Source organism: Ananas comosus, linkage group 1 (assembly GCF_001540865.1).
Source record: "Ananas comosus cultivar F153 linkage group 1, ASM154086v1, whole genome shotgun sequence".
In the NCBI taxonomy this organism is placed as follows: domain Eukaryota; kingdom Viridiplantae; phylum Streptophyta; class Magnoliopsida; order Poales; family Bromeliaceae; genus Ananas; species Ananas comosus.
Window position 1 is genome coordinate 20,176,593 of NC_033621.1, and position 20,224 is coordinate 20,196,816.

At 34.5% G+C, this 20,224-nt stretch overlaps 2 protein-coding genes across 2 annotated transcripts; both read right to left on the reverse strand.

The window, feature by feature from the left end:
- On the reverse strand, positions 5,491 to 10,400 carry LOC109720300 (prohibitin-1, mitochondrial-like). Its single transcript, XM_020247324.1, has 5 exons — positions 9,990 to 10,400; positions 9,382 to 9,498; positions 7,534 to 7,704; positions 6,851 to 7,063; positions 5,491 to 6,038 (listed from the first exon to the last, which is right to left on the reverse strand). Exons 1-5 carry the CDS (start codon positions 10,164 to 10,166, stop codon positions 5,841 to 5,843), a joined length of 876 nt encoding a protein of 291 aa, XP_020102913.1. The 5' UTR covers positions 10,167 to 10,400; the 3' UTR covers positions 5,491 to 5,840.
- Positions 14,627 to 16,510, reverse strand: LOC109717488 (heavy metal-associated isoprenylated plant protein 39-like). The gene is made up of 3 exons (XM_020243308.1): positions 16,445 to 16,510; positions 16,236 to 16,311; positions 14,627 to 15,018 (listed from the first exon to the last, which is right to left on the reverse strand). Exons 1-3 carry the CDS (start codon positions 16,463 to 16,465, stop codon positions 14,708 to 14,710), a joined length of 408 nt encoding a protein of 135 aa, XP_020098897.1. The 5' UTR covers positions 16,466 to 16,510; the 3' UTR covers positions 14,627 to 14,707.

A 20,224-nucleotide genomic window follows, 5' to 3' on the forward strand; every position in this document is an offset into this window, starting at 1 on the left:
CAAAAATACATTTTTCAATATTTAGGTGGAGAAAAGAGGAGAACTAACGCCATGTCTAGTTTTATTTGAGAAAATAATTTCTCAAATTTGATTTTTTTTTAAAGAAAAAATCTTAATCTAGCATCATTTAGCTAGACTGATTAGAAAAGAGAAAATACCCGACCCCATTGATTTATAATAATAGATTTATTACAAAATGGTTATAGTTAATAGTGGAAGTAGTAGTAGTAGTAGTAGTAGAAGGTAGTAGTATTTAAATAATTAACTAATTGTAGTTGATAATCACTACTAATTAGGGCCGGCAATCTAGTTCGTTGTTTGCAAACTAACTTGCGTTCGGCTCAAAATGAGCTCGAAATCGATCGTTTATTTAAATAAATAAATAGCGAGCTGGATTGGCTCACTCGTGTTCGGCTCAATATAATGTGTATGTGTGTACTACAATTTTTTACTAATTGAATCTAGGCTAACCAAATATAAAGAGACCTATATTTTATAAAGGCTAAATTAAAGAAAACCCTCCGGCCAATATCTTTTTTTCACTTTCTCCTCCTGTCATTCAAAAACCCACGCATTGCCCTTTTAAAAAAATATATTCATTTTGATCCCCGCCGTCAGTGTTTCGTTACGGTTCCGTTTATATCCTATTTTTTATACCCAAAATAACCCCAAAACCCTCCTCCTTATTACTTATCCTCGGCCGCACCGTCTCACCCTCCGCCGCCTTGCCCTCGCCCATCTCTCCGTCCATGCCCACACACACCCTCGCCCACCTCCGCCACCTCACCCTCGCCCTCGCCCATCTCTCCGTCCACGCCCACCCGAAAGAAAATGANCCTCACCCTCACCCACCTCTCCGTCCACGCCCACCCGGAAGAAAATGAGAGGTAATTTGGTTATTTTGTCATAGCGTGCCCCGCTATGAATATTTTTATTTTTTAAGAGAGTAAAGTGTAGATTTTTTAACGACATAGGGGGAAAGCGAAAAAACGGGTATTAATATGGAAGTTTTCTATAAGTTAGCTTTTTATATATTTTAATTTTTAAATTTTCTTTCAATTTTCTCGCTAGTAGTAGTGCTGGTAATTTAACTTATTATTCGCAGGTTAACTCATATTTGACTCGCTAATAAACAAGTCAAACACGAGCTGAAATTTTCAACTCGATTTTTTAACAAACCCGCTCATGTTCGACTTATTCAATAAATGAACGAACACGAGCCAGTCCTAGCTCACTCATATTCAGCTTGTTGACAACCCTACTAATAATAATTAGTTTGTAATAATAATAAATAATAATAATCAAATAATTATAGTTAATAGTTAATAATCACTAATTTTTAGATATTAATAATATTTAAAAATAATTATTTTTTAATAATAATAACATTATTATTAATTTATTTTTATTAGCATTATTATTATTATTGTTGTTATTCTTCTATTTCTTCTTCTTATTAAATCATAATGATTGTAATAATAAATTATTATTATTATTCAATCATGATATTATTTACACCACTAGATATGAACATGATTATCACTCGACATAACAGTTAGCACAACTAAAAAATCTACAAGATCTAAGGATAATATGACTATACACTATATATAAATAAATGTGATATAATTATTATTATTATCTATACCTAAACATTATTTCTCCTAATTTTTTGCCACGTGGCAAATTCTCCTTCACTCTTTTCTCTTCTCTCTTTCCACTCTCATTTTCACCCAATGTTTCATCTTCCTAAACCCCCACTCAATTAATATGTTTACATAATACCATCTCCACCCAATGCTTCATCTTCCTAACCCCCCTATCTCTCAATTAATATGTTTATATGGTTTCATCTCCATTTCTTCATATCTTTTTTTTCATATTGTTTTTTTTTCTCCCCCTTATCTCTCAATTAATATGTTTACATGATTTAATCTCTATTTCTTCATATCTTTTTTTTCTTTTTTTCTTGGCGCACAAAAAGGGCTCATGTTTTGTAACTTTTTAAAATTTTTTATTGTGTGTGGATTGAAATTAGGGTTTCGAGGATCGCGACGGAGCGCTGCAGAAAAAAACGGTGATGGATTTGGAGTCAATGATAGAGAAGAAGCAGTGGATGTGGATACAGGATTGATATGGTCGTGACTAAAGAGGAGCTAGACACTAGCGGCGAACGCGATGTAAAGATCAGAATTTGCCTCTCCGATGTCGATAGTGCAATGAAGATGTGTATGGGGTAAAAAAAATTTTATTGCTTATTTTATTATTATTATGTGTGATTTATTTATCGAAATTATAAATTTTGTTATATCTATACCTATATCTATTTTATATTTTATATTTGTGTTTATTGAAGTCCCATATCAAATCAAAAAATTTAAAATTTTTATTTTATTTATATTTTATATTCTATAGTATCATTCCGCCGCAATGCGCGGGTAACTTCACTAGTTATACTTTATTTGACAATACACTCAATATAATTAAATATCTAATATGGTTATACATTTGACAAAATAGTTGACATTACTTAAAACATCGATATGATATTAAAACGATATGACTCCACATTACATGTAAATAAAGGTGATATAACACTATACTAAATGTACGTAAAGGAGACGGTACACTTGACTTGATTACATATTAAATACAGTGACATAAAAATTTGACATGATTATATGCTACACAAAACTACAAAAATAATATGACTATATTCCTACAAACTTTGATTTTAATATTAAAAAAGGGAAAAAAAATTCTATATAAACAGTTGGATATTCATTGCTTTCCACCTCATTTTTATTCCTCTTATACAAACTTGGCCAATTTGTATAAAAAATTTATTAGTTTTGAGTTTTATGCAAAAGTAGGCTAATTTTTTAAATTTTGCGGATTCGGGTCGAATTTTTAGAAAATTAATCAAAATACCCTTATTTCTTTTTTTCTTTTTATTTTTTTCTCGTTCTTTTTTTCTTTCTCTTTGAACAGGGCTGCGGAGGCAGTGGCAGCGCACCTCGCCTCTGTTCCACGTGCTCTCGCCCTCACCCGCTCACCCTTCCTCTGCCTTCCTTGCCTCCAATCCTACCAAGGCCGCACCACGACCCTCTTTTTTTTTCTCTCCGATCCTCCTCCACCGCCTTCCCAATTTTTTATAACAGTAAAGAGGGCAACGTCACATCCTCTTGCTCTCATTTTTTTCTCTCGTTCTTTTTTTTCTCTTCAAGCCCCCTCTACCACCTTTGCGACCCTCCACAACGATAACGAGGACAACGTGCATCCTCCTCCTCCACTTTCACCTGCGCCGGTACCGACGCCAGCGCCGAAGAAGGAGAACTCAGAGCGAGTATGGGTGAAAGTGGAGCCGAGAAAAAAGATACAGAAAATAAAACAAATAAAAAGAATAAATAACAAAATATAAAGAAAAATACTTTTTTCTACAAAAAAAAAAATGAAGAATCAAAGAAAAAAGAATAAAGATGATGAAGTTGCACCGTTTCAAGGAAACATTGCACTATTTCAGAAAAAGGTTACACTATTTTAGAAGAAAATTACACTCTTTAAGAAAAAAATTATTCTTTTTTGGACGAAAATTGCACTATTTGAATAAAAATTACAGTCTTTGGGCAAAAATTATACTGTTTCTCCTCTTCCTCCTCTTTCTTCTCTTTCCTCTTTGTTTTCGTTCATTTTTTCTGTACCCATCTCTTCTTCGTCCTCCACCTCCATCGACAGATCCTCCTCCCTCGCCTGTCCCACGCGCCCTCACTCCTGCCCGCCCACAACCCGCCTATCTCTCTCTGATCCTCTTTTTTTTTCCCCTCTCCGGCGGTGGAGGAGGGTCGAAAAAAAAAAGAAAACCGCGACCTCGGTGGGGTTGGAGGCAAGGAGGGCGGAGTATGGGCCGGCACGGGCGAGGGCGCGCGAGGCAGAAGGCGAGGGTGAAGTATCTGCCAACGGAGGTGGGGAGTGAAGAAGAGATAGGCACAAAAGAAACACACGAAAATGAAAATGAAGGATAAAAAAGAGAGGAAGAGAAGAAACAGTATAATTTTTGTTCAAAGAGTGCAACTTTCTTTCAAAGAATGCAACTTTTGCTAATAGGGTCACTGACTATTTAGCACGTCATGTGCTTAATTCAGGAACTAAACTGGTTTTTGATTCTAGCAGTGACCTTCCCACAGACTTTTTTTGGATACTTTTTGAAAACTCTGTAAGTAGAGTCTTTTTACGCAAAGTGTAATCAGTTTTTACTTTTAATCAATTAGCCTGTTGTCTCTTTTGACCCAAAAAAAAAATTAGGGGGCTAGAATGTAATTTACCCGACTATCTAGATGCCGTGACTCCGCATCCAATAAACGTGATTGGGGCATTTTAGGGCCAAAAAAAAACAAAAGAAATATCAATAGTAACTACCATTATTTGAACTCACCACATTATCACTCCTCTCTTCAATAATTTTATTTTCTGGTAAACATATACTCCAAGTCTCCAACTATAGCCTATTTTCAAAATAGCCCCTCAACTTTACTTTTTTTTATTTAGGACTAAATACTAGTGGATCGTTCTAAAGTTTAAAAATAACTTATATATCTCTCCAAATTTAAGTTTACTTGCATACCTTTCTAAACTTCTAATACCTACAAAAATATCTTCCGAGTAAAGTTTTATCAATTTCTGTTAAAGAAAATTTAATTTCTTCTCTTCTTTCTCTCTTTTCTTTCTTTTCTTTTATTCGTCTAAAAAATTACTTCATCTTCTTTTTTTTTTCTTCCAAACTGACCGTTTATTTTATCTCTTTTATAGCCTTAAAATTTGATAGACAGCATAACATTTTGGTAGAAGATGAACTTATCATTTGAATTTATTTTATTTTTTTTTTGGTCTGCTAGATTGGAAGCTAAAAAAAGTTTAACAAAATTTGGTAAAAATTTAATTGAATTGGTATATATTGACTTAAATTTTGGAAGGATATATAAGTTATTTTTAAATTTTAAAATTGATATATTAGTATATAATCCTTTTACAACATCTTAAATTTTTAAATTCTTAAAATTTATTTAAGTTATTCTTATATTACAACATCGAAGCGCCGCCACCTCCGCCGTGACCGCTCTGCTCCGCATATTTCAAGAGGTTGCCGTCATCCTCGAGGTCATTTTAAAAAATGGTCAAAATTAACAACATCTCTATTCTCAGCCGCCACGATACGGTTGAAACCCTATGCCTCCCTCGTCTATTACACCACGCTCTTCGAGACCTCAATGGACCCTCGTCTATTACACCACGCTCTTGGAGACCTCAAAGGACGCCAACAAGATCGCGCACTCAAATTCATCCCAACTTCCACTGGGTAAATGATAAATTTCCTCTTCTTTCTCTCTTTTTTTGGTTGGTGAATGAAAAATTTTTCTGTGCATATTTTGGATTCCATTTTTTTTTTTTCTTTAAATTTTTACAAGTCATATTCTAACTACTTATCATCGTATATTTTTATCAAATTCTTTGCACTTTCATTAGCAGCTACTAGCTAATTTGATACAAAATAAGGGAATGTCTTGAGCCATGCTATCAGCATAAAAATCATATCGTGATGATACTTTATCGACACGGTACGAGACCGTAGGCACAGACTGTGCCGATGGGCACTTAAATCCTTGCAGCAGAAATATTTTTCCGCAAATTTGCTACCAGAACGGATTTTGAAACTCTGCACCGGAAAACAAAAAGGCTGATAGCATGCTGAAACTCCAGCCTTGATGGAAGATACAAACTGATTTACTCTTCCAACTGAATTCCGTTCGTCGGAACTGGAAAAACAGGAGGATAAAATGGAGCTCTCACTTCTGCTTGAGTGGGCTTTGAACATTTATCTTCTGCAGGTTCAACAGCAATTCACTGGAGTCCAAGAAAACCTTGTTGGTGGAGTTGGAAAGCATGTGGGATATTTCTCGCGCAGCTTCGATCTGCCTCAGAGCGAGAAACGCCGGGTTGTTTGCGATAGCCTTGCCGATAAGCTCGGCACTTTTTGCCTCGCCCTGTAAGCACAAGAGAGAACAGTCATCGAAACGTAGCACCAGGTCCTTCATCAAAGTATAAAAATATCATACAGGGCATTATGTTTTGGCGACAACTGCATTGAAGAGGTGGGAAATTACAGTGCTTTTCTCAATAGCAGAAGGCACAAATCCCACTTGGTTTCATCATACGTACCAACAATTCGGGATAATTTTCTCTCTCTTTTCTATTTCCGCTTCGTTTAGTCGAATGCAGGGAAACAATTGGTGTCTTCCCCTTAGACCCACAAGGGAAAAGTGCCTACTTACGGAACAAGAACCTCACAAATACTGAGAATGTAATCACATGGTCACCAATTTCAGTGTAAATCGGGATCTCACAAGAGTAAACAACGTAATAATTTTAACCTTTGCTGCCAAATTAGGTCTATTGCTACCTATTTATTCTCACCAATGTTTTCTCTGTTCCTGTATGCCCCTTTTAGCCCTTCACTTTGATAGGGAATGAGAACTACTCAGACAAAGAATGAATAACTTGCCGCAATGAAAATTTTCCAATTAACAAGCAAACTCGGAACATATTTCTTGGCTAATTAAGTGATTCAGATGCTCCTAAAATCATATTTTACCAACCTAAGCAAGCAAAGTAACCATATGGATTGATGAAAAACTAAAAAAAAGAAATTGACATATATTAGGTGCAGCAAGAGAAAAGAAACTTAAGAACTAAACCAGAGCAATAGAAGTTTTATACTTCCGATGTTAGAGACAGAAGGTACATCACTTCCAACAAATCCTACGTTACAGTTCGAGTAATAAATAAATAAGCTCACCTGAGCCCTGATAACTGCACTTTTCTTGTCTTGCTCTGCTTTCTCAACAATGAACTTGGCACGCTCAGCGTCTTGTGCAGCAACCTGTTTAGCTTCAATTGCATGAGTAAATTCCTTCCCAAAGCTAAGGCTCGTGATGGACACATCATCCAGCGCAATATTGAAGTTATGGGCCCTCTCTGTCAATATTTTCCGTATTTCCCTGCTAACAGTCTACAGAAAGATGAGGGAAAAAAGAACTCAGTTTTCCTCAATCAATGCCTATCCCATCCAGCTATGCATACTAATGATTTCAAACCTATCTTTCCAAAGCTTGGCAATATACATAATATAAAGAAGAGGGTTTCATACAAATATCTATCCCTGAAAACTATTTTACATATATACACGTCTAAAATCATAATTCCCATGTGCGCACATCAAACTGCGGTTCTATCTTAATCTGCGGAGTCATTCATCTTGCGGTGGTAAATAGGCTTCACATTAGAAAAAGTTTTCTGAGGAGAAATTTCATGAGTAATAGTGCATATGCGGCAACAAATTAAGTCTGGCATATATGAAAATTGATATTTTGAACGGGGCATACAAAAATTGATAAATTTGCAGGAATAGATATGTAAATATTTCTATAAATAAATGGGAAACATGTAAATATTTCTATAAATAAATGGGAAGATGATCACCTCTCTTTGCGTGATGAGCTGGCTGGCATTGTATTGAGCAACAACAGCTTTCAACGTCTCGTGAATAATAGAAGGCAGGACTCTCTCATTATAGTTCTGGCCAAGGGTTCTGTATATAGTAGGCAGCCTCTCTGGTAGAGGTCTTGTAAGGACTCTAAGGCCAATTTTCACCTGTTCATATATGAAAGCTTCACAACCAGTTCTTCTCATATGTCTAAGTCCATATTTGGAGAATGAGAATTTTGACTTTCTAAGAGTCTAGTAATAGAATAATCGAGCATGCAGGTACATATGAAAGTAAAAGTAAACAGCATCATGTAATAATGGAATCAGTGAATCACATGTTGCCAGATTAAATTACCATCACAAGAAAAAAGAAACAGAAGTCTAACTAAAATATATCAAAATATGTGTCTTCCCATATGAGAAAGAGGCTAAAGGGCATAAATCAAAATTGTACAGAGAAAAATAAATCCAGAAACATGAATGCAACAAAAAGAAAAAAAAGAATAGAAGCCCTATCAAATTGAAAATGAGAAGAGCAAACATTAAATATAGCTGCCAATATACCTGGTACTATGACTACATTGTAACAAACTAACAATATAGATGGTTATATAAGGATTGAACTTGTAGAAGAGATGCAACAAGCAAATTTTCTAAGGCAGGCTCAGATCATTCTATGCTTGAACTCGCAAATTCAGGAGTTGATTAGAAAAAGCTACAGGTAAAAACAGTCCATGTCTTTTCCAGCATAGGCGGTTAAAGGCTAAACAAAACAGCTAGAGTTTTATCCACCAGGTCCAAGCTGTACAAATATTGTTCTGAGAATTTAATATTGCATAACCATATTATATAGAAGAGTTGGCATCTGTAAATGGGCCTCAACTAACAGATGTTACGAGAAAGACAAGGCCATGGAGAAGTGGAAATAAAAAATCATGATTCACTTAGTGCTACTTAACGAAGAGATACAGTTACAATTTAGACATAAAAAACCTAAAAATAGCAGCCTCTGTTGAGAACAAAATGAGGGACCATTGCTAAATGAGGAATGGTATACTTACTTGTTTATGGAAGGGCCGCATGAAACAAAGGGATGCATCACAACTAACAGAATAGTAAGGTAACCAAAGTAATAAAAAGGAAGTAAAGGAATATCAAAATGACATGGCTAGAGATAATAAAGGAAACATATATGGTAGAGAGAAAAGATGGCTGTAGTATTCAGAGGACAAGGAGGATTTACATGATAGATCCCACTAAATTCTTTGAGGATTCAAACAGACGACCAAATTTCACATGAATTTATGATAGTTTTAGGTTTGTTTAGTTGATTTCAACTAAGAGAAGTTTTGAGGCTTGTTTAGTTGATTTGAAATCACGGGGACAGTAGATTAGCTACCACAAAGATTATGCTACAAATTACTGGATTAGATGCATTCCATGTTTCAACATGTGCACAATGTTAAATGTCTAGAGATATTTCACTGTCGTAATTTCTCGATTCCAAATGCTGTTTTCTGGGGTCAGATATTAGTCCGAGGAATCGGTCCAACCAAGACAAAAAAGAAATCAAGGAGCTAAGGGAATTAGTGTAGCAATCAAAATGTAAAATACAGTTCACAAATTTTCATAACGATAATTCTAGTTGACAAACCCGTAAAAAAAAAATTTTGTAGCATTGACAAATACAGATCCTCTTTAATTTCCAATCTATTCTAGCAAACATATGTAAGTAACAAGAATTTGTTGTGCAACCAGCCTTTCTCGACCACATGCCAATTCACAAAACCGTCAAAAGCACTCCGCCAAATTAGAAGCTTATTATAGAGACGAGGTAAATACCATCTGCAGGTCACGACTTCCAGAAGTACTCTCAACAAGATGGGGACGAGCACGAACATCATATATGATTGGCCTCTCAAACCACGGTATCATCAAATGCGTTCCTTCGGGGTACACCTGCACACACAGTAGATTTCAGGCATCAGCCAACAGGGTAATAACACTAAACAAAAATCAGAAAACAAGTATATGAAGGAGCTTAAATCTCTCCAGTATAAGTCATAAAAGAACACGAAAACTGTCTTGAACTGTTGAACAATTACACGAAAGAAGCTTCCCCTTCTGCTTTCAGCTGCAGTCACCTCTAATATAACATTTGTGAATTAGAAATTTTGCTGTAGCTTTGATTTGGAGCTTTTAAGCATGTGATAGAGAAAAGCTGAGTGAAAGGATTTAACAGTGCTTCTCCTAAGAGCGCTTCATCACACCACACTACAAGATGCCACCTTTAGCAAAGTAGCCTAAAAACCTACTGCATGAAACATGTGTGAACACATCTAACAGCCTAATCATACATAAAAACGCCGCAGATCCAAGTAATTAGAACAAAAAGAAGAAGAGATGATCGGGAAAGATGATCAAAGATAGGGTGGGTAATGTAGATGGACCTTGTCCTTGATGCCCTGGATGCGGTTGAAGACGATGGCGCGGTGGCCTCCCTCGACGTTGAAGAGGCTGTTGAGGGCGGCGTACACGGCGGAGCCGCCGAAGAGCGCCACCTTGAGCAGCGTCGCCGCACCCCCCGATCCCGGGACATTGGGTGCCCTAACGTTCCTAAAGTTCATCGTCCACCTCTCCTCTTCCCCCCTTGCTTAAAAACCACCACCCTTAAAACCCTAGAGAAACACGGAGACGATGGGGGATTGAGCTCCAATGGAGATCGACGAGAGGGGTGGAGCGATTAGGGTTTTGGGGGCAGGGTTTTGAAGAGCGGGGTAAAGGAAGCTCGCCAGGGGTGGCAATCCAGCCGCGAGCCAGCCCGTTCGGCTCGAAATGAGCTCGAAAACGGCTCCCTAAACAAGCACTAAACGAGCCGACCACAAGTTAGATTTTCCAGCTCGTTAATAAACGAGCCAAACACGAGCTAGGGTGAGCTCGCTCGTGCTCGGCTCGATAACAGCTCGATTATATTTATTTTATATTAATATAATTTTATTTTATATTATATATGTATAATTATATTTGTATTCTAAATATATAATACAGATTATTAATTTTAAATTTTTAATTCAATTTTTTTTAAAAAAATTCAACTTATTTATAAAAGAGACCCATAGGCCTATTTATATTTAAAATTTTTCTTTTCACTCATGGTCCATAGGCCTATGAAATAAGTTTCACCCTTTCCATTCTTAACCCTAATTATCTTTTCGCATATTTTTTTTTCACACTGCCGCACACACAGCCACCTCTCTCTCTTTCTCTCTCTCCGCCGCTCTCTCTTTCTCTCTCTCTGTTTCGCAAAGGCACACATCCGCCTCCTCTCTCTCTTTCTCTCTCTCTCTCTCTCTCTCTCTCTCTCTCTCGCACAGGCACACATCTGCCTCCTCTCTCACAGTCTCGCACAGGCACACATCTGCCTTCTCTCTCTCAGTCTCACACAGGCACACACATCCGCCTCTTTCTTTCTCTCTCTCAGTCTCTCACACAACCACACGGCACACCCTTGGCTGGTGACACTCTCGGCAGTGAACTTCGGCGGCGACACTTTCAACCGGTTCATCCAATTGATCTTCATCTTTCTTTCTTTTTTTTTTTCTTTTTCTTATGATTTTTTTTAGGGGAATGGGAGGGGATTATATAATCAAGCTAACGAGCCGAACACGAGCCAGCTCGAATAAGTTTCAAGCCGATCACGAGCCGGAGTTTTCGAGCTCGTCACGAGCTCGAGCCGAACATGAGTCGACCTTGAAGACATTCGAGCCGAGTTCAAGCTAGCTCCAGCTCGCTCGAGTTCGGCTCGTTTACAGCCCTAAAGCTTGGTGGTAGTTTTGGTACGCATTCCATGAAACGTGTGTGCGCGAGCGAGCACGCGTGCGTATTTGGTGTGTTTTTGGGTTCACTTTTGGGTGCGCATAAACGTGTCTACCCTCGAGTCGATTTGCTACGGACACGTGTCGATTCTTTTTGCATGGACAAGTAATTGCGAGCCCCGCCCCCTTTTTCAAAAATTTGATCAAATTACTTTTAATTTTTGACTTTTTTTATAGCTAAATTACACAAAATCCTTATAAATATTTACTTATTTGCTTTTCCTTTCTAGTTTTTAATAATCTATATTTTACCTCCATCGATATTTTTAATTATTGCATCTAGCCCCCCTCCGCCAGGATTTCATCACTATCCCGCCAATTTCTTATTATTTGTACCGAAAATACCCTTTAAAATAATAAAAATATATTAAAATATTATTTTTTATAAAAATAAAATAATTTAGTCATTTTGCCCTCTCTATTAACGGCATACCCTCCTAAAAATATTTTCAAAACTTAAGGAGGAAAAATATAAATTTTTGAAAGTCGGAAAGGAAAAGTAAAATAGTGGATATTTACAGAAGAATTTTTTGTAATTTAATCTTTTTCATAAAAATTTTAAATAAAAATGTATAAAATTTATCTATACTATCTTTCAAAATGTTTATTTACTATTCAACCTTTCATTTTGTTTGATTTAATTTAGTCAACTAAATATTGACTTTAAAATTTTAATACATTCCTTATCTATGTAAATTTAATTATATATTTTATATAATTTTTCGTAACTATAAATTTATTAGAGTTAATAATTAGCTTATATTTTGAAGTCAAAGTGTAGTTGATAGACTCAAATCAAATAAATTAAAAATTGAATAGTAAAATTAAAATTTTAAAAGTTTATCTAACCAGTTAAAATTATTCATAGCTCAGATAAATTTTATATATTTTTACCTAAATTTTACTTATTTATATTTTTTTGTAAAAATAAATAATTTTTTGAATGTTTTTGTCCCGTTTAAATTTTAGAAATGTGACCAAGATATATCCATTCTTTTCTTTCTTTACACTCTGCTTCCTATCTCTGTTTCCTATGGGATCATTGACACTAATAATTAATATTAAAAATCTAAGCTGTTAAAAATACGCAATCAATTTATTTAAAAGTTATAGACATAGCGTCTACAGATCTCGACTGTGACTCGATCCAACCAGCCACGCGCTATTTCAAATATAATTCTTTTCAATCTGATGGCTCATCATTTCGAACATGACTCGGGCCAACTAGGTCTCTCGCCATAAACAATAGCATATATATGTCTCGATTGTGACTCGATCAAACCAGCCACGCGCGCATTTTGTACATGATTCGATCCAATCTAACCTCTCGCCATTTTAAGCGTAACTCGACCCAACTTAGCCTCTCACCACAACAAAAGATGATCGCCCCTTTAAACCAAACACTCTCCGCCATTGTCATCCCTCCCACATCGCTGCAGCACTCCTCCTTGCCCGCTGAAAACGTCTTTGCCCCCGCACGGACGCTGAAAGCTCCCGCATCCTGCTCCAGAACGAGGCTCCTGAAAGCCTCGATGTGGTGGTCGGGATTGCCAGCGAGGCAACCGGGGTCTAGAACGGCAGCAACCTCAGCCTCGACGAGGCGACGCTCGAGTCAAGATAGGGGGGAGTGGGGATCATGGAGACCCGCTTTGAAGACGATGAGGCCGGGGAGGAGAAGGCAGAGTTGTATTATGAGAATTGATTTTGGTTAAAAACCATAAAGTTCAGGATAAATAATTTTTCCGAACTAATTTTATAAATTAAATTATTTGACAGAAAAAATTACTATTTTTAAAAAATTTTAAATTTTAAATTTAAATATATAAAATTTAAACTTAAAATTTTAATTTTTTAAAATATAAATTTAAATTTTACGTTGGATTCAAAATCAGAATCAGATTTTAAGAAACAAATTTTAGTTGCTTCTGATTTTAAACCTCTAAAATCAGAAAACTGATTCTAAAATCAGAGTTAGAATTTTAAAAATAGGTTATCCAATACTCTATTGAAGGAAAAAATTATTTTTGACTCTAAACCCACTTTTAATTTAAGCTAAACATCCTCCAAAGTTTTTTGTATACAAGTACAAAGAAGCTTCCTCTCACCGTATTTGAGTCTTCCAAAGTAGGGATGTCAATGAGTTGGATTTGGGCCGGCTTTTCAAAAATTCGAATCCGAATCTGAAAATTAAATTAAAATTCAAACCCAAACCCAAATCCGGCGGATTTTAAAATCCATACCCATATTCGCCCTCGACCAAAAACCAGAAACCTGAACCCAGACCCGAACCCGGCGGATTTTAAAAATCCATACCGTTGGATGAAGATCTAATAAATAAAAATTATTAAATATTTTATATATTATATAAATAAATAAAAATAAATTATGTATATATATAATTTATTCGGGTTCAGGTTCGGTTTCGGGTTCGGATCTGGTTCGGGTCCGGATCAGGTAAATATAAAATCTATACCCATATTCGTATCCGTCAGGTTTTTATTTTCTATATCTTTAACCGAATTCATATCCGTTTAGCTCGAGTAAACCCGCCCCATTCGGGTTCGGGTTCGGGTTCGGGTTCGGATTCGGATAATATTTTGGGTATCCATACCGGCCCATTAACATTCCTATTCCACAGTGAAGAGAGAACTTCTCTCTTCATTGCTGAACTTTTTCATCTTCCTTTTATTTCTTTATTTTTTATTAAAAGTAAAAATATAATACCATTTCAAACTATATTACAATGTTTAATAAATTATTACACAATTAAAAACTATATTTTGTACTATTTTATATAATTTAAAAAAGTTTTACACTATTTAATAAGTTATTGCACAATTAGAATATCTTACTAAAACATGTTGCATAATTAAAATGCATAATTAAAATATGTTGCACAATTAAATTACTTCTTCTTCTTCTTCTCATTTTGCCGAGTAGAAAATATTTTTTTTCCCCTTTATTATTGCCAGATGACGATGGACCGCTCCCGAGGTCGTGGAGCTCCCAGCGATTCATCTCCTCTTTCTCTTACCGGAACCTCGAACCTACCTGTTGCTAACATATGTTTCTGAATCTATTTTCTACTACATTGATCTTTTGGATAATAGTCTATTAGAGCCAATTCTAAGCTTTTTATTATATGAGGTCGTGGGTTCAACCCCGCCCATGTCTTGCTAGAGCTTTGGATGAATTTAATTTATAGTGAGTCAGATAACAGAAGTAAAATTTACGATCAAAAACAACTTCATTAACAACTTCTACACTCTCAGTGGAAGGAAACGAACATGGTTTTAGCAGATCACACAAGAATTAGGGTATTCCTCGGTCCTTTCTACATAATACGGTATGACGATATACGGATTATTTCCGTATATTTTGACGTGCTCGGCGATTTGGTTGTTCGGATCCTTCTTCTTCTCGCCGTCTTTCTTGGGCTCCTTCTTGGGCTCCTCTTTCTTCTTCTCCGGCTCCTTAGCCGGACCGACGTAGGAAATCCGAGCGTCCCAAAACTTTCTGACCCTGCCGACGACATCCACCGGGTCAACACACCCGACGACAGTGAGCTTGTTCTCCTTCATGTCCATGGAGATGGAATCAATCCCTGTGTTGAATATAAAAATTAAAAATATCATTTCTAACCGATTAAATTTTTGGAGAATAAAGATTCACATTATACAATATAATATCAGAGTAAGATGTACTGAATTCAAGTCACACTAGAGTTCTATAATTATTGATTGATTTTCTTCTATTTAATTCAAGTCCATACCGTTAAATAAAAACATCTTTCTTTAGAAAAAGTGCTAAATATAAAAAACATAACCGTTCTTTAGTAGTTCAAATTTTGAAGAACAATAGTTATTTTATATAATTTAACACACTAGCTTAGCTGCACTTTCCGTCCTCGAACTAGCCTAGACTAGACTAGAAGGTGTACTATTTAACCAGGAAACCATTAGGTTTAATAAAAAATCTTAACGAGGGACCTATTTGAAGCAAATAAAAAAATATATAAATGATATTGTTTAAATCTTTCATATATGTACTTGTACTTTAAGTATTGCAAAATGCAAAAACTTACTCAGGAAATCTATATAAATGTTTCATAAAAGTTTCAAAGGGCTAAATCTCAGCATTGCAAAAGTCCAGGATCTCCACGTACTTTTCACCCTAAATTCTATTGATATTTGTAAATTCATAAGAAAAGTATAAATTTTACACCTTATATTGGGCTTGTGTTATTAATTTATTTTTAATACTAAAAATTTAAACAACTTTAAAATCACTGGATGGGGGTTGTAAGATCTAGTACCACAAGCATTTTCTTTTCCAACTGTAGGAAATGAGATGGCTAAATTGCATTGATGGTCCTTAAATTATGAAGCCTCTGACTTTTTAGTCCTCCAACTTTAATAAGTGGTTATGAGTTCCGCCTAATTATAAATATTTAAAAAATTCGAACAAAAAATTATCATATAATAAATAAATAAATAATATGATATCGTACTTTTTTATCCTAAAAAATTTCTAAAAATATAGCTATAAAAAAATTTTCTACTTGCATGTACATACATCCAAAAAGGTACAGATACTATATCCTTCATTCTAGAGCTCACGAAAATTTAAATAATTGTTTTAAAAAGTTTGAGATCAGTACATTAATAACTCTTAAATGGAATGGATATAAGATGTTATTGCTCACTATAAAAACGTTTGAGATCAGTACATTAATTGCTATGGATAAAAAAAAAAAGAAAATAATAAATAAATAAATAAATGAAGGATGTTAAGTGGGGAAGGTGAGATGAAGATCGATACCATGAAGTTTGGAGACTGCTTTCAATGCCTTTTGCTTCTCCACATCGTCATGCAAGTCCAACTTCACAATTACCTTCTGCGCAATTTGTTTTTAACAAGAAGCGGAATCAGAATCGCAATAAATTCAAATTAAATTTATCGGAAAAGCAAATTTTAAAAAATAAGATCACTAAATTGTTTTAGGAGGGAAAACAAAAGAAAAAATTAACCTTCTTATTATCTCCGGACATTTTTGTACTCGCGGAGGCTTCAAAAGGAAGCGAGAAAGAAAAGATGATGACGTTGTAATTAAGACCCAATATTCTATTATATATATATATATAGAGAGAGAGAGAGGGGTGTGGGGAAATTATTGCTTACACCTACTCCACCAAATCATAGTGTGAACCAGACGCGCTCAAAAGCCTAATTTGGTAATACCAAGGCTGAAAGGAGTAGGGCTACTGTGTTATTAGAAGTACAGTAGTTCTTGTGCTTCTAAGTTCGTAATTATTCATCAATTTTGATGGGTGGTTAGAGTTAATTAATATCTCATTTCTCTCATTTCTTTTCTTAATTTTTTCGCTCTTCGAATTTCTCCATAGTTTTTTTCTTTCTCTTTCACCATAACCAGCTATCAAAATTAATAGACACTTACGAACTTAAGAGCTCAAGGACTGCTATCCTTCGAATAGTACAGTAGCCCTACTAATACATATTATGTAAAATTCAAAAATTATAAAAGTAATTTTATTTTCATTTCTTTCACACTATTAAATTATAATTGCAACCGCCACTGAAGAAGTATGAAAAAAATTTAAATGTTTTTAATTTTTTGAATCTTATATATTATAGAATAATATTTTTAGCCACCACGTTATCAAACTAGGTATATTTAGCTGCAATAAAAGCTCATGTTGGTGGAAAAAAGAGTTAAAGTTTATAGATATGCTGCTACAGTGCTCAGAAAGCTCGTCTATAACTTGGCTCAATCTGGTCTTATCATGCGGCGGAATGGGATCGATCCTAATTGCCCTTCTCACTCAACATCTATACCCGACACTTAATTTAAGTCTTTGTTTAGCCTAACGGTGCAGTTCGCTCGTAACCGCACTGTATTGTATTTTTAAAAAGCTTTGATTCACAGTTTTCTCGAAATCACTTTTATTTATCGTTATGTATGGAAACCACAAGTGCCAAGTGGTGCGCTTAAGATAACAGGCCGTAACATGGACGACACTGCGCAGCAAAACACCTAAAAAACTATTTATAATTATTTTTTAGTTTTTTTTTCTGAAAATTTTAAAATTTTTTTTGTGAGGTGGCCAGCATGTATAAGGAGTGAAATAAACAACAGATGGTTAGCTAGGCAATCCATGACAGATATAGTGAACCTGGTCCAGGGAAAGAAAAAAAAAACTCTCAAGAGTAAAGCTTGGGAACGAAGGAAGGTGGGGGAGAGAGAGAGTCTCAAAAAAAAAACAAAGGACAGGGACAAAATAGTAAGAAATTATTACTTACACCAAGTGCATCCCTATCTCTCGTACACCACAAATTGTGATGATTAATATTTTAAAATTAAAAATTGAATAAATAATCATGACAAATTTATGCTACGTGAAGGCATTAACTAATCCCCAAAATCAACAACAGAGAATTTATTTATTTGATTTGTCATAAAATATATATCTATTAAATTAGATTTTGATTCTGAGATCGAGTTTATGACGAGACTTAAGAATGCGGTCAATGGAACACCGGGCGCATGCAATAATTTCTCCAATGTGGTCGCTTTCGTTTGGGCGATTTAGTCTATGCAGTCTATGGACTTATTATTTATTAATTAGCTAAATTAAAAAAAAATATTTTACGTTTATATTAAATAAATTCAAAATAAGAGATTTCATTTGTCTAAATTTAATTTTTTTTAAAAAAAATAGAAATTAGATAGATATTGAAATGTAGAATAAAGTGGTATGGCGACTTATTTTAATAAAATTTTATAATTTTAAAAATTATTAGATCTATTTAAAATAGTGGAAAAGTATGGGAAGTTAATTGTTACAATTTTTAAGATAAATAAGAAATGATCAAAAATGCGAAGGAGAATTTTGTAATTAAGCCTTGTTTATACAAAGTCGGTCAACCAAGACTTTTGCTATTGCTCGGTCGGCAAAGACTTTCTGTTCATTTCTTTGCGCCAAGTGGAAGACTGTCATCCATAGTTTAATGCGGGCGAATTTTTTATTAATTAATTTTTATAGGAAGTCCGCATTCAAATAGCAATGCTACTGATATATTCTAAAATAAAATAAAAAAATTAACGGGAAGCTTCCCATCAACGCCTCGTTACAAAGTCTTAATCGGTCGCCACGTATTATTTTTTTTTTTTATCTCTACCAGAGGATTATAATCCTTCACTCTTGTAAGATTTAAATTTTTTTTTAGATTCTAGTATTAAAAAAAATATCAATGAATTATTGGATCGAGGCAAAACTAATACGTGTCAGCAGATGGGACTCCCCAGTGAGATGTCATTGGAAAGCTCTGGACTGAAATTTTATCCAAAGTGAGGCATATGTATCTTACATCCTCTTCATCCAAAAGTCATTATTTTCTATTTTCCATGTCAATTCTTTCTTCTTAAACTTATTTGAATTTTTACGAACTTTGGGATGAAGGTTGTAGGACCAAGCAATCCATTTCGTTCATATTTTAAAAATAAACTTTACTAAAAATGTGAAGCAAATGTTGAACTTTAAACCTTTGAATACCAACCGTCAAGTTCTTAACCAATTACCGACCGTCCCTAGAGCAAGTGGCAAAGGGCTTGATGGTTGGTACCCGAGATCCAAGTTCGAATCCTAGTTGATTCACATTTCTAGCTAAGTTTATTTCTAAATGAAATAAACGAAGCGGGTAGCGTGTTACCTATCTCTCAAAAAAAAAAAAAAAATTCTTAACCAATTGCAATAGAAACGGTCGGTATCTATATTTATAACAGGGGTATAAATTTTGCATCCTAATTAATCGTTAAAAAACTAAAATTTACGCACTTGTCTTATTATTATTATTTTTTTTAGAAACAATTGCCTATATACAACTATGCACAAACCTGCTTTTAAACTAACCCTTCAAAAAATCCAAATTCTTTCAAATAAACCTTAAAAATAGGGGCTATGTAAGGGGAATAAAAAAGATAAATTTTTTAGAAGTACAATTGAAACAAAGGATAAATAAAAAAAATAGAAATGTTACAAGAATACAAAGATAATTTTCTTTTTTTTTTTTCAATGTTAAAAACTCAAAAGAAGTTTGTAACTCCTAGAATGATAAGATGTGAGATATACACTCCATAATAGAGTGTATAGATAGCATTTTACTTCCAATAAAATTGAACCAATTGTAGATTTTTATTTTATCGATTTATTTATTACTTTGGAGTCCTCACAAGAGAATTAATTTTGAGTAGATTTGGATGATGGTATTTTGCGAAACATAGTAATTTACTTTAGTGAAAGATTCAACCACTAATTAAGGACTCATTTCGTATTGAACACTGCTGCATTGTGGAATGAAAAAATGTTAGAACGAAATCATATAAATTTTATGTTGCTATGTTTGTTAGTTAAATCATAAAAATATATTTTAAATATTACTTATGAAAAAAAAAAAGCATATATCCTTTGTACTTCTACTGTATTTCAATAACGTTCGAATCTATCAAAGTCTGAGATATAATATTTATATTAGAGCGATACAAAACTCTCTTTTTTTTAGAGAGCGAACATATGTATACAATTTTGAAAAATGTGTTGGATCGTCAAAAAGAATTTTCTGTATATTTTTGACATTGCAAATTCATATGGCATTTTGGAGTACAATTATAAACAAATTTAAAATTTTCATGCTGAATGTCAACTCATTAACAACATATAAAAATAATATTCATTAATTACAATAAATAAAAGAAAAAACTTCAAATATCACCCATGTGGTTTCACACGATC

Coding starts and splice junctions, on each gene's coding strand:
- LOC109717488 (XM_020243308.1), bottom strand. CDS start 16,465: ATGTCCGGAGATAATAAGAAG. Junction 16,312..16,444: donor TGTCCGGAGATAATAAGAAG/GTTAATTTTTTC, acceptor CAAATTGCGCAG/AAGGTAATTGTGAAGTTGGA. Junction 15,019..16,235: donor AGCAGTCTCCAAACTTCATG/GTATCGATCTTC, acceptor TATTCAACACAG/GGATTGATTCCATCTCCATG.
- LOC109720300 (XM_020247324.1), bottom strand. CDS start 10,166: ATGAACTTTAGGAACGTTAGGGCACCCAATGTCCCGGGATCGGGGGGT. Junction 9,499..9,989: donor TCCAGGGCATCAAGGACAAG/GTCCATCTACAT, acceptor CTGTGTGTGCAG/GTGTACCCCGAAGGAACGCA. Junction 7,064..7,533: donor AGCTCATCACGCAAAGAGAG/GTGATCATCTTC, acceptor ATCTTTCTGTAG/ACTGTTAGCAGGGAAATACG.